Genomic DNA, 14,172 nt, shown 5'->3' with positions numbered 1-14,172 from the left:
CCCTGTCCAGCACTCTGTCCAGCAGTCCCTACCGCACCGCTGTGGCAGCCTGGGAACAGAGCTGTCCCAAGGCATCATACCTGCATGAGGACACAGGTACAGGAAACGGGCTCCTAGGCAGAACCCGCTGGCAGAAGTTAGGGACCCGTCCCTCAGGGACAGGGACACTAAGAGACGATCTAGAGAGGAAGGAACACGAGAGGTAACCACGGTGTCCTATACCCCCACTGAGTTCAAGGGGCTCAGCCAGTGTCCACCACCTGGGAGCTGGGAGTGGCTGCAGGTGGCACGCACCGGGGGCATCGGGGTCGGCGGCTGCAGCCGGACCAGCAACGTGCAAGGCCGAGCAGGGCTGGCTGCCGCGGTTCTCGGCCCCGGACCCCGAGACGGGATAAACAGGGACCTCGCCTGTCGGAAGCAAAACCTAGCAGAACAGAATGTTCTGGGGCAGGGGGACCAGACACCTACGGGCGGGTCAGAATGCGGGGTTTAGCCATGCACAGGACTGGGGAGGGGTCGGGAAGTCAGGACATGCGCCCAGCTACTGCCCAGCTACTGCCCAGCCACTGCCCGCGCGTGCGCCCCCACATTTGGGGGAGGCAGACAGAGCACTGTCCCCTGTGGCAGGCACCCCAAGTGAGGCCCCTGAAGGGCTGCGTTAGGGGGTGAGGAATGATTGCTTAAAGGGGACGGGTGTTTTGAGAGTGATGAAAATGTTCTGGAACCAGATAGTTGCCCAACAACATAAATGTGAATTTTACCACAGTAAATCTAAAGATACTTGGGTATTTTTTTCCAAGATTTTATTTAATTGAGAGAGCAAGCACCTGAGCAGGTGAGGTGGGGGGAGGGAGGGACAGAGGGAGAGGCAGACTCCCCGATGAGCAGGGAGCCCGGGATCATGACCGGAGCCCAAAGCAGCCACTTCACTGAACACCTGACGTGCCCTGGAGAAAAATACTTTATGACCACTGGCCTCCTGGAGAAGCCAAGAGCCACCACTGGAGAGTAACAAGCAAAAAGGCACAGAATTTGAAGATCCGCACCTCTGTGCCCCACGGGTGACTGAGGGGGGACAGCGGAGGGTCCGCTCACCTTTTACTGAACCCGCCACTTGCCGCCACTCACAGCCTGGTTAACAATCAGGGCCACCTTCACACCACCAGCAGAAAGGGTTTTATGATTAGAATGGAAAAGAAGGGGCGCCTGGGTGGCTCAGTGGGTTACAGCCTCTGCCTTCGGCTCAAGTCACGGATCCAGCCCCACAGCGGGCTCTCTGCTCAGCAGGGAGCCTGCTTCCTCCTCTCTCTCTCTGCCTGCCTCTCTGCCTACTTGTGATCTCTCTCTGATAAATAAATAAAATCTTTTAAAAAAAGAATGATAAAGGAAACTTGCTTTATCTGCAAAGTTTATTTCACAGAGCACACATACAAACGTGGGTATAACAGTGTTTCAACATGTGACATTTGTGCAGAAAAATACCAGAAACTCTTTGTCGGGATGATTGTCTCTGCCTTCTACACAAAGGAGCTAGTGTATAAAAACAGTTTTCAAATCTAAGCCACCAAGTTCTAACCCATAACAATGGTACAGTACTCTGAATGCCCAAGAATTAAAGAATCAGAAAGAATCCCTTCCTTTTACTGATCCAAGGCTGGTGGCTAGAAAGGAACACAGGCTTGCTTGAAACTTGCTTGAAACTCATTGGGACTCGCCAGCAAACTCATTAGCAGTAGGACTATCCCGCATTCAAGTTTTAATTGATGGAGTGTGTAAGCAGAATTTGACAGATTTCAGGAAACCTATTCTGCGTGCGTGCGGGATGTGTGTGCTCAAGTGTGTATGCACATGCGTACGTGCGTGTGCGCGCGCACACTATCTGTCGCGGAGACCAAAGAATGGCACCGCTCCTGTGCTCACTTGCAGCCAGCGGCTAGGGCAAGGCAAGCAGCTCTGGTCCCTACATCCCAAGGCTGAGTGTGTAAACAAAGTGCAGGCCTGGCAGGCACAAGGACAAAAGAAGACATATCGCAAACAACTAGGAGCACGACACGTGCCCTGCCAGACAGCAGCACGTACTGTCTTAGGTACAATTAAAAACACTGCACGGTTTTGGAAATAAATCCCCAAGGTGCACTTCAAAAAAGGTAACACCGATAAGCACGGAAGGTGCCAACACTGTCCTGAGAGCACTTTCTAGAACCCAGAGCATTTGAGGGGTGCCAGGGCCTGTGTACTCAGGTGATGGCAGAGTTAAGAACATACAAACATAACGGTAACATGTAACCTACTGTATTTTGCAACCTCCTGCTTGTTTATTAGAAACAACCCAACAAAGCTCTTAGGAGCAATCTTGAACCCCTCGCCCACCCCATACGGTCTCTATGAGATCAAACATCTGCTCTGCAATTTCTAAAGTAATGTAACTATTAAACAGAATAAGCAGTATTTTAAGAGAGAAAATTCCTCCCCAGTTTAGAGACTTAAAGAGTGACCACTTCTGAAAGGCACTCCCGCCGCGCACTCACACAGCCCGGCTGGAGAACAAGAACGAGACAGCAGAGGTCTTTACAGGGAAACGAAAGTGACTTTACTCAGAACCCCTGATGTTGTTAAGAGTCAAGATGATATTGTGCATCTTCTGAGATGATACACATTAAGGCGTCTGTCTGTTGTGTTCCCTGTTTCTGATGGTCATTTTAGTGGTGAGGTTCAAGTCAGAGGCTGAAAAATTAGGGGGTCTGGAAGATGAGATCCAGAGATGGTGATTTCTCTTCTGGGCTGCACGAAGTTTACATATCTGACCGGAGGGAAAAAGAAAAAGAACAGTATGATGCCGGTCGCACTGCTGCTGGGCCCCAGCCTCTCTTCGTGGTGGGTCCAGGACCTTTGGCAACCCCCTCCCTGATCCATCGTTCCTGACACACAGTGCCCCCAGGATCCCAACCCCCAACCAGGCCCAAGCTGCCTCTCAATTGCAAAAAAAAAAAAAAAAGCTTCTTAAAGGAAAGAAAAGCAAAGGCCTTTTGGTTTTGGGAAATCAGGTTGAGAGACTAAGTCCAAAGGGCTGACAAACCTTGCGCCCTACATGATTATCTATCTGTACGCTGTAAAGCAGCTGATGTACGGGGCACTGACGAGAACCCACGTCGTGTATCTGTTAGGAACGGCAGGGCATCAGAGCTCGAATCAAGCCCTTTATGCTCTCAAAGCCAACTCAGTGGAAGACCCTTTGATATGCACCTTAGCCTTCAGACCCACCACTGTCTCCCTACTTGCCTCAAAGTTACAGGGTGCCAAGAAGGCCTGGGAAGAGCCAGAAGCAGGAGAGTTCATGGCCAACTGCCGTTCAAGCAAGGTAAAGACAGGAGGAGGCCTTACCCGACGGAGCAGGAACAGAATTGTTTTTCTTGTCGTCTAAAGGCAACGGGGGACTCTGGTGGAATGTCCTGGAACCTTTCGGATGGTATTTTTGGCTATCAGGAGGGGTACTGGACATAAGGGACTCTGCCTCATTTCTGATGTCAATAATTTTGTCACAGATCCACTCCTGTGCCTCTGGGTCTAAACTCTTGGAAGGTCCCACGGTGCTACAGGTTTCACTTGCCTTTCTGGTATTGGCTGCACGGCTAGTCATTCTTTTGGTGGGCGATCTGGAAAGAGATGCTTAGGTTAGAACCCTGACTATCCCAAAGCCAAGGTTTTGTCCTGAAAGAAGCTTTATCCTTAAATGAAGGATAAGTAGCTTAGGATAAGTAACTTATCCTTCAGAATCCTAGCAAGGGAAAGCGGGAAGAGACCCTGGAAATCACAGAACACACTGGTTTCCAAATTGTGTCCTGCCAAGTCCCAGTGTTCAGCAAACACTAAGCAAGGCCAAGGAGAAGCTGAGCACGCAGGCCTCCAGAAGCCCCATCCCCCACTTCACGTGGGCCTAGGACGTGGCCAGAACCATGGAGTGAGGACAGACTGGCTCTCCCGGCTCCAGGGCTCAGTAGTCCAGCCCATCACTGAGCCTCTTGGCCCCTTGTGTTCACGCTGGCCTTGGAGGCGCGTTGTCTTTTAAGATTTTATTTATTTGACACAGAAACCGAGTGAGAGAGGGAACACAAGCAGTGGGGAGTGGGAGAAGGAGAAGCAGGCTTCCCACTGAGCAGGACCCTGGGATCATGAGCTGCGCCAGAAGGCAGATGCTTCATGACTGAGCCACCCAGGCACCCCAGGCTCACCTCTTCTTAGGCAATCCCCAGGGAGCCTTCCTGAGAATCTACTGCCACTCTCCCAACCCAACTCCTGCCCTCAGTTTCCCCACATGTAAAACGACATCCACACCCGAAGTCAGAGCTGCAACGAGCATCAGAACAGGCAACATCCAACATGGTATGCAGCAGTCACTCAGTGCCCCCCTCCCAGATCTTAGGAGCAACACCAGTGTGCACAAAAGCACAGCTTAGGGCCGGATGTATCTGGTTTGAATGTGGGCTCTGCCTTATCACAATGGGATGTTGGGCAAATAAGGCCCGTCGACTCTCCGTGCCTCAGTTTCCTCATCTGTAAAAGTGAAGATGATAGCCCTTACCTAGCAAGGCTGCTGTGGGGATCAATTTACTTCTGGAAGTACTTGACACAGTGCTCAGTAAAAACTAAGCGCTCAGTCAGTAATCTTGTGTATGACTCCCACCAAGTTTATTCTGAGAAGCTTTTGCTGAGTGACTCACCTGGTACCCTTTGCCTGAGCCAAAGGGTCTTTCGCACTTTTTTGTCTGGAGTTTTTCATGTCGCCATTAAAAAATGTTTTTGTCTCTCTACGGACTTGGCCAGAAGTGGCGTCTAAAAACACCAGCTTGGGAGTGTTCTTCTTCATGTTTTTAAAATGTGTTTTGAGTTTTGTGGATGAATCCATGCCATTTATAAAGGCTTGGAAAACAAAAGGAAGAAGATTAAAACTGGAGTTTCGACAACGAAGGCAACAGAAGGTGAAGGCTGTGATGGTGGCGCGTCGGGACACAGCGGCCGCCTACAGGCAAGGGGGGGCCATGCAGCGGGATGCTGGGGTGCAGGGTGCCGCCCGGCGCACAGGCCTGCTTGGGCCTCAAAGCACAAAGGAGCCACCTCTGAGGAACCTGCCTCCTTCCTCTGCCAGGCAAGAGTAGCGAGGCCGGAGGGTAGCGGGCAGCAGGCTTCTTACCCCTCCTCCTGCCCAGCCACTTGGCCAATCCCGCCTCTTCTTTCACCCTCAATTCCAGGGCTGCCTCCTCCGTGCCCCTGGCCCCGCTCTGACGGCTCTCTTCTCACCGCGTTCGGGCCAAGCCGCCGGCGGCAGTATCACCGCGTGCCTCTGTTTTGCCACGGGCTGCCCTGAGGCTAGGGCTCCCCCTCTCTGTATCCCAGCTAGCCCAGGAGAGAGAAACGCATGTTCGTTTCCATTTGTGGGATTAAAGAGTGCCTAGTTCTGCTGCCATGCAGCGGTGCCTACCCATGAGGGACTCGGCCGCACATCTCAGGGGGTTCTCAGGTCATGACGGGTGTGACGTTTTTCTCCGGGAGGTGCACAGCGGCATTCCTCCTGCGGTTAATCACGGATGCCGTCCAAGGCTGGGAGCCACGAGATGCTCGTTAAGCCTCACGTTCGGGTAAGAGCTACTACCTGCAGCCTGACGGCACAAGCTGCACCCGACTAATGGACGCCACAGCAGCAGGCTTTCCCGAGTTGTCTACGCGCCAGGTACTATTCTCAGCACGACATGGATCAGCCTCTCACAATGGGCTGCCTGCTGCTACCCTAGGAGGACCACATTTGCTTCCCCTTTTTCAGGTAGGAAAACTGAGTACAGAGAGGTTCGGTAAGTTGCCCACAGCCACACAGCTCAGAAGCAGAGGAGCCCCTAGATGAACCCAGATAGTCCAACTCCTACACAGTGACTAACAAAATTCAAAAGGCAAGCAAACCTGATGGACGCAGGTCATCAAACGAATTGTCATCACTTTCGGACTCATCCTCATCGTCCGCCTCGTCCTCCTCGTACGTGTTATCAACAAATGGTTCTGCAGCCTAGGATGAGAAAAGAAGTCAGGATTACATCTAACATTCTGTCAGCCTGACTTGCCTGTTTCAGAGAGAAAAGGTTTCATGATGGACTGATTGATGGTTATTTTTCATCATTTCAATTAAAAAGTCTAATGTCTTGGGCCCAAAGACAACAGTTGTGCCCTAGTTGTGTCTTTCGGTTAGGGAAAGACACTCAGGAATGAAAGACTTCCCCAAGTGGGAGCCAAGGGGGCCATGGCTCTGGGTTGGGATGCAGGGTCCGGACTAAGCTAAGGTAGGGCCAACTGATGGAACAGCTAAAAAAAATTCTTGGCTGTCTCTTAAGGGGAAACTTCCCAGGCCAGCAGGCTAACTGATCTTTCAGATGGTGACTCGCTGCACTTTCCAGGAAGGACATTTGTATTCTACATTGCCACGATATGAATGACCACACTGGGGAACTGGAAAGAGCTAAAATACCAGTGTGGTAGCACAAAGGGTAAAGGGCACAGAATTTGGAGGGAAAAGGCCTTAGAGGCATCTGATGCCTCAAAAGACAGGATGCTGGGGTAAGCAAATACTTTTGAGAGCAACCCCAAAAAGCACTTACCATAAAGGAAAAAACTGAATCTGAATTCATGAAAATGAACGTCTGTTCATCAAAAAGCATTATGAGAGTATGAGGCAAATTAGAGCAATACCTACACATGCACAGAAGCAGAGGAGGTAAAAACTACACAACAGTAAGAAGCAAGCCGGTGAATGGAAACATGGATGAAGGACTTGACAAGGCACTTCACCAAAGCAGATCTCCAAATGGCCAAAAAGTAGATGAAAAGGCACTCGAGTTCATTAATCATCAAAAACTACCAATCAGCTCGGTAGTGTGCAAATTAAGAACTTCTGTGCAGCAGGAGGCCACGCGTTAAGACAGGCCGTGAACGGGCAGAGGACACATGCAGCACAAACGAGCAGGAAAGTAGGAGCATCCAGAACAGGGGAAGAACCACAAGTCAGTGAGAGAAAGACAGTATCAGCCCAAAGGCTCTGGACACAGACCCGAACAAGCATTTCGCACAAGAAAAAGCAGGACAGCTCATTAAGGACAGAACGTGCTCCACCTCCCATAATGAGGGACACGCACGCGTGATGCTCGCGTTACCGCCAGACTGGCCGAAAGGCGGCAAGCAGCTGAAGCAACAGGACTTCTTACGCACTGCTGGTGGGGACACATAGACTACCTTTGCGGTATTCGAATCTGTCTTTCTTGTCCGCTTCATAATCTCCTCAATTCTCTATTTAAGGGAAAATAAAAATTCAAACGTGAAAACAGATTAAAAACAAACCAACAGTCCCGAGGAAGTTGATTACTTCCATTTTCCACAAGCAGACGCACCAGAACTGGCCCCAAGCCACAGCTTTCACCACTTTGAGAGCTCAGGGTGGCTGCCAGGGGCCCTCCAATCCCAACATCAGTCATCCTGAAAACATCTGGAGGGGTAGCAGCCGAACTAGCCATCTTAACCCAGAAATCCAATTACCTTTCACTCCTCATTTTGTAGACTCAGAAATTCATGACTTAAAAGCACATACTGCGAGCCAGTTAGGACTTTTTAATGTTTTAGTCTGAACAGATCATGACTGAAGCGGACAGTAACAAAAAGAACGCACCCCAATGATGTAACATTGTCAGAAGGCTGAGGCTGCAAAGAACACACACAAAGGAGGGAATTTCCTCCCTGGTGCACACCTGGCCTCCTCAGGGTGAGCCACTCCCAACAGAGAGGCCTTGCAGCCTGGACTGGGGCCTCCTGGTCCCAGACGAGCCAAACGGAGTTGCACAAAGTGAGGTCCCACATGACAAACAGACTACACCTCGGCTTTTGAGAGATGCCTACACCGGGTGCTCCCTCCCACTCGGCTGCTATGGTTTCCAGCCTAGTCCAGAAGACACTAGCTCCCACCAACTCCTCCCAGGACCAGAGTGATTCTGCTCAAAGGAGCTTTGTTCCCAGAGGTTTGTGATACCGCTGTGTCACTGTACTGGTCATCAGTGGTCTGCCACGGAGAGGTCAGGTCAGCAAGAGGAGACCCTTCTACACAGGAAGGGTGAGATCCTTGGATAGGGAAGAGAGCTGCAGTGGGAAAACCACCAGAGGCTAACATCCCACTTACTTGTGATTTTGAAGAACATGTTTTGGTATCATGTGCCCAACATTGTTTTCGAAACGAACCAAACTCCCAAAACAGAAACAGTACCTTTTTTCTCTCTAATCTCTCCTGCAAATTCTGTAACATAATTCTCTCCTGTTCCTTCTTGCGTTTGTCAGCCTCCTCCTGAGCTTTTATTTTGGCGTCCCCTTTCTAGAAAATTTGCATAAAAATACCACTTACTCTCAATATACAAGTGATAACTGAGAACAACAGCTGAGAAAGTTAAACAGTTAAAGGTTATCCAGCATAAAAGAATGTAACCTTCTGATTGACAAGTACCTATACACACAGCATTCATGAATTCTGACTTTTCAAAACATCAGCTAAAAATGCACAAAACCAGGCTAACCATCGTCTTGGAAGATTTAGAAGCCATGTCTGTCCCCTCCAGGACCTCAGGGTCACCATTCCAGCACCGTGGTTATCAGGCCACTATGGTCCCCAAATCAGGAATTATACAGCTATCCATTAACACAGCAACAGGAGCCAAAAGTCTCACACCTTTCGAAAGCATGGAGAGGATCCTTAAAGACAGCTTCCCGGGGAATGCAAATGCACACAACCGCTTATGCGACACACAACTGATTCTATTAAGTGATACACTAAAACTGGAATATTAAGTAGGCTGTGTTAGCAATTCAAAGTGAGTGTATAGTCTGAGCTCAGTTTGTGGACTTATTCACCAGAGGATTTGAATTTGCATGGGTGAGACACTCTTACTGGGGAACTGGAGGACTTTAAACTTTTGGAGGCACTCATAATTTTTATCATCTCTGTTGGCAGGTATGTGGAGTGCAGTTGTGAGCGCCACAGAGTGCAGGACTGGGAAAACTCACGTAGCACACTTAATCTGTGCAAGCAATGGGACTTCCTGAAACCGAGTTGCAATGCTGTTTATCTAGACAAAATTAAAAAACTAATAATTTGTAATTCTCAGCTTTCTGCTTCTGTTTCACTTGGAAGATATTCTAGAATTTTGCCAAGTCAAGGGTAGCTGGGAATGACTTGTAGTGGCCCCGGGTAGCAGCTAGATGATAATGGAAAAACACAGCCACACAAGGCTGCAACTGTTCATCATCTTTCTGGGGAAAACAGATTTTTGCCTTGGGTTTTAAATGAATTTCAGAATCTGGTCCTCAACCTCTTATAAAGTGGAGAGCCAGCGAACCTGCAGTAACACGTTCGGGTCTTCTGGATCCGGAGAGCCTTCCTTCACCTCCTTCTGTTGTTGCCCATCTTCCAGTTTCGAGAATTCTTCTCGTTGGACTTCCGCTGCTTTCTCTGCTGCGTCCTTCGGTTTGCTAATAACACAGCACATTCAAACAACTCTTAGCATTTGTCTCAGTCTCTACCATATACAGCTGACAGTAATATGCACATTTTTAAAGTCATCTTTAAGTCCTACATGTGGCTCAAACTCCCGACCCCGAGATCAAGAGTCACATGGTGCCCCAACTGAGGCAGCCAGTCTATTCTAGAGGCTGCACACACGCACGCATGAGGTGGGGGGGGCAGAGGGAGAGGGAGAGAGAGAATCCCAAGCAGGCTCCAAACTCAGCACAGAGCCCAACCTGAGGCTGAGATATGACTTGAGTTGAAACCAGGAGTCAGACACTCAACCGACTGAGCCACCGAGGCACTCCAATTTTACCATTTTTAAATGGGGGAAACTAACAGGGCTTTTAAAATGTTAAATGAGCTGTTTACACGAAGCAATGATGTTCTTCAAGTTAACATGTTATTTTTGTTATTCACAACATCCCTTTTTTTCCAAACCCACATAAAGAGTACTGAAAGCACGTGACTGCGTTTCAAATACTTACTACTTCAAAACGACCTCAGGACTATAGCTATTCTGTGCAGGCTGTGGACAGAGATTTATATTCTAGGGCCCTAAGTCAAGTGAGCTCAAGACTGACGGTCAAGAAACCTTGAGATGGAGTTAGAATGAACTCAAGTGTACACGAGGTTTGCTGCCCCAGGAAAGCATTTCGGCAAGGCCTGGTGACACTCAGGTATCACAAAAGTCACTGGAAAGTCCTAGCAAAACACGAGGTAGTACACTTTCCAAGCTTACAAAGTCTAAAGTTAAGAAAGACTTCCGAAACAAAGAAAGGGGCTGGCCCCAGTGAATGCCTACAGCAACAGCCTGGCAGGACAACTTGGGTGTTCCTGCCGATGGGGGACCCTGACCCAAGTGCTGGACACCTTGCGCGTCTTCACGCGTGACGCACGGCTACCACACTACACCATCTCTCTCTATAAACCAGAGTCCTCTCTGCTGGAGATGCTTCCCACATTTGTTTCGAAGGCAACAAGTCATTTCTGATTCACTCTAAAAAGTCAGTCACTCTTTGATTATTTATAATACATCGAACCTGAAGGTGCATTTTGACTATCAAAATCTGGGCCCCGGCCGAGACTGAGTACGGAAAGAGCGGACTTGTGCTCACCTCTGTTCCCTTTCCTTTTGTATTCTTTCTTCTCTCTCTCTCTGTTCACGAGCAAGCCGTCGTTTCTCTGCCAAAATTTTTGTTGCCTCCTTGGCATTCATAGTCCCTGGTGTGCTTTTATTACTAGACTCTAGTTAAGATTAACATGTAAAACAGTTAGCTGAGGGAACTTAACACCCTTAAGTCCAATAAAGAGGTGCAAGACAACCAACAACATTAAAAACCCACAATAAGCCCATGGTCTAAAATTGATAAATAACTAGCAACGTATAAGTAAGTGGTTACAACAGAACAAGTCTGGTTCAAAAACCCAACCCCACTCCCAATAACATAAGTAGCAGTTTATCTCTTGTTAACTACTTGCTCCAAATGAAATAATGTACTCCCACTTTGGTTTAGTCGCTTTGAGAGACATCAGACTAAAGTGACCTTCTGGGGGACAAAGATGAAGACACAGTGAATACTCAGGAAGACAAACTTATGCTCAGTCTATATGAAGCATACAAATAACCTGACTAAAGAAAAATAAATCCAGCATGCATTTTGAAATTTGTGCAGAATTTTTACTAAATAATTACTGTTTAGATGAACATGGTAATAGTAAACTGGATCTGACTGATCATAAAGTGGCAAACTACATAACCAAAGAAACCAAGACTATCAGTAAAATAAGGAGACCACGCAGAAGCATACTGTAATATTTCAGTCCACATAATGACTATTTTAAATAGATCACATATAAAAGCAAGGATCTTAAGGAATCAGGAATGAATAATTTGTAATAAAAAGATTATTCCTATGATTTGAAAAAATCACTGTGGAAATCCTTCAAAAAAGAATTTACTAGTGTATTTAAAATGACATGGCCCATGTATAGAAATGACGGTCAACTCTTTATGGACACCTGCAGGGCCACAAATGGCCAGATGTGCTCTCTCCAAGGATGGACAACACCTTATGGCCATTCACGGAACCATCCGCTATCAGAGCTGGACGGGACCCCAGGGATCACCTAGAGCTCATCCAAGCTGTGCTTTTATTGGTTTTGTTAAGGTTTATTTATTTGAGGGGAGGGCAGGCAGGGGAAGAGAGAGAATCCCAAGCAAACTCCATGCCAAGCACAGAGCCTGCCACGGGACTCAATCTCAGGATCCTGAGATCAGGACCAGAGCCCAGACCAAGAATCAGATGCTTAACTGACTACGCCACCCAGGTGGCCCCCAACCAGTACTTTTAACATTAGTTCCAGGGGTGCCTGGGTGGCTCAGTGGGTTAAGGCCTCTGTCTTCGGCTCAGGTCATGATCCTAGGGTCCTGGGATCGAGCCCCGCATCGGGCTCTCTGCTCGGCAGGGAGCCTGCTTCCTCCCCTACCTCTCTGCCTACTTGTGATCTCTGACTGTCAAATAAATAAATAAAATCTTAAAAAAAAATCAGTTCCGAAAGTGGTTTTTCCTAAACAACAAGGGGGTGGGGGTGAGTGAGCAGCTCCGGCAAGGAAAAAAAGAAAACAATGTGCCAATGACTGGTTAAATTCTCTATCAAAAAAGGCTCACTCACCCCCTAAAGTTCTCAGAAATGGAGAATAAAACAAAGGCAACCACCCCCAAACTACCTAAGATTTTCCATGTTGCCAAAATAAACTTCTTAGTAAAGGAACTTACCCTCAGAGACCATCTGCTTTGGGCTCACAGCCTCAGCGCTGCTAGCAGCTTTAGGCACTCCTTCTCTTTTCTTTCCAAGACTACCCAAAGCATTTTGTGCCAAAAGGCTACGCTGAACAGGGATTACTTTATAGGAAAGAGAAGACTGGGACTGTTTTGACATGACAGGTGATGGTGATGGCGGGCGATTCTTTTGCATTTGCCTGCTGGGAAAAAGTAACCATTAATGGGGGAAATCTGGTATAGTTTTTTAATAGATATGTGCTAATTAAGTTTATAAAGTGTCATTTCATAAATACAATGTCTTGATATTATAAGATAATATTTTATGATGGGGTAAATCCATTTTAAAAGTTTTTTTCTCTTTACATTACGATACATACTACATTATTTCATTTATGAAACACCGATGTGAAATTTGTCCTGGTAAAGTACCTACCAGGAACAGCTGCAAATAAACTTACTTAATACTGATGGGAGAAGGTGGATGCCACCCGCTTGCAGGAGATGACGGCCATTTATAACACGGTATATGCGATGGTGGGCGCTTCTTGGTAGCAGGGTTTGAAGCCTGTTTGTCCATTTCTGATTTCTGAACAAAGCATATGATCAGATTAATAAATTAGCATTTACCTTACTGCAGCTGGCTTTTTTTTGACAAAAATACCATGAACATAGTACAATTATAGCTCCTTAAACTCCCCATTTTCTTTTAGCATAACAATTCAGATTACAAAATTCAAGGTCACAGAAATAATTACCTTAAAACATCTTTCACTTCAAAACCTTATTCTATTTCTAAATCCTGATTAAAAGGTTTGCTATATTTCTCAAAAAATTTCTCTTCAGAGTTTAGAGTTCATATAACAGTTACTCCCTACTACCAAAAATGAACTAATACTCCAGCTTTGAGGGAAACTGTACAACAAATATCAGAGAATTTTAAATCATTAAAGTAAATTATCCTGTTTTACTAATTTTTTCCAGAATGCTATAAATATTAAGAAGCTGCTTATGGGAGCGCCTGGGTGGCTCAGTGGGTTAAGCTTCTTCCTTCGGTTCTGGTCATGATCTCAGGGTCCTGGGATCGAGCCCCGCATCGGGCTCTCTGCTCAGCGGGGAGCCTGCTTCCCCCTCTCTCTCTGCCTGCCTCTCTGCCTACTTGTGATCTCTCTCTCTCTCTCTCTGTCAAATAAACAAATAAATCTAAAAAAAAAAGAAGCTGCTTATGTTGTGAAACCTGACCTATCATAACCTACACAACTAAATATAGATTTTAATAGAAACTTTGTCAATAAAAGGCACTTGACAAACCTGTGGAGAGTCTTTCACTTTCACCTTGGAAGATGCTTCCGCGCCCACCTTGGGGGATGCCTTGGAGGACGCTTCCACACTCTCTTTGGGGAATGCTTTCACACTAGCCCCAGGCGATGTGTCCAAACTGGCCTCAGGTGACACTCCCACACTAGCCTTGGGAGACGCTTCCACACTGGCCTCAGACGATGCTTCCATGCTCACATCAGGGGATGCATCCATGCTAATCTCAGGAGATGAGTCTAGGCTCACCTCGGGGGACGGATCCACGCTCACCTCCGGGGACGACGGGTCCACGCTCGCCTCGGGGGATGATGGGTCCACACTTGCCTCGGGGGACACGTCCACACTCACTTCTGATGTTTCCATGCTCTCGGGGAGTGCTTCCACACCTGCTTCACACGGTGCTTCCACGCTCCCTTCAGGGGGCCCTTCCACGCTCACCTTGGGGGTGGCTTCTGCATTCGCTTCGGGGGCCACTTCCACGGTCGCTTTGGGGGT

At 47.8% G+C, this 14,172-nt stretch overlaps 1 protein-coding gene across 1 annotated transcript in view; it reads right to left on the bottom strand.

Moving 5' to 3' along the window:
- Positions 1 to 2,708: 2,708 nt before the first annotated feature.
- The window catches only part of MAP7D3 (MAP7 domain containing 3), a 28,221-nt gene continuing 16,757 nt past the window's right edge, over positions 2,709 to 14,172 (bottom strand). The window contains exons 10-20 of the mRNA XM_059385976.1: positions 13,672 to 14,169; positions 12,822 to 12,949; positions 12,358 to 12,563; positions 10,696 to 10,825; positions 9,411 to 9,543; positions 8,288 to 8,392; positions 7,270 to 7,323; positions 5,950 to 6,052; positions 4,719 to 4,917; positions 3,382 to 3,653; positions 2,709 to 2,800 (exon numbers count right to left, since the gene is read on the bottom strand). Of these exons, the coding sequence (XP_059241959.1) occupies positions 2,793 to 2,800; positions 3,382 to 3,653; positions 4,719 to 4,917; positions 5,950 to 6,052; positions 7,270 to 7,323; positions 8,288 to 8,392; positions 9,411 to 9,543; positions 10,696 to 10,825; positions 12,358 to 12,563; positions 12,822 to 12,949; positions 13,672 to 14,169 (1,836 nt within the window). The 3' untranslated portion in view covers positions 2,709 to 2,792. The remainder of the gene's footprint in view (positions 2,801 to 3,381; positions 3,654 to 4,718; positions 4,918 to 5,949; positions 6,053 to 7,269; positions 7,324 to 8,287; positions 8,393 to 9,410; positions 9,544 to 10,695; positions 10,826 to 12,357; positions 12,564 to 12,821; positions 12,950 to 13,671; positions 14,170 to 14,172) is intronic.

This window comes from Mustela nigripes, chromosome X (genome assembly GCF_022355385.1).
Source record: "Mustela nigripes isolate SB6536 chromosome X, MUSNIG.SB6536, whole genome shotgun sequence".
Taxonomy (NCBI): domain Eukaryota; kingdom Metazoa; phylum Chordata; class Mammalia; order Carnivora; family Mustelidae; genus Mustela; species Mustela nigripes.
Note: the sequence above shows the minus strand (reverse complement) of the source record. Positions and strands in the feature narration are given on the sequence as shown.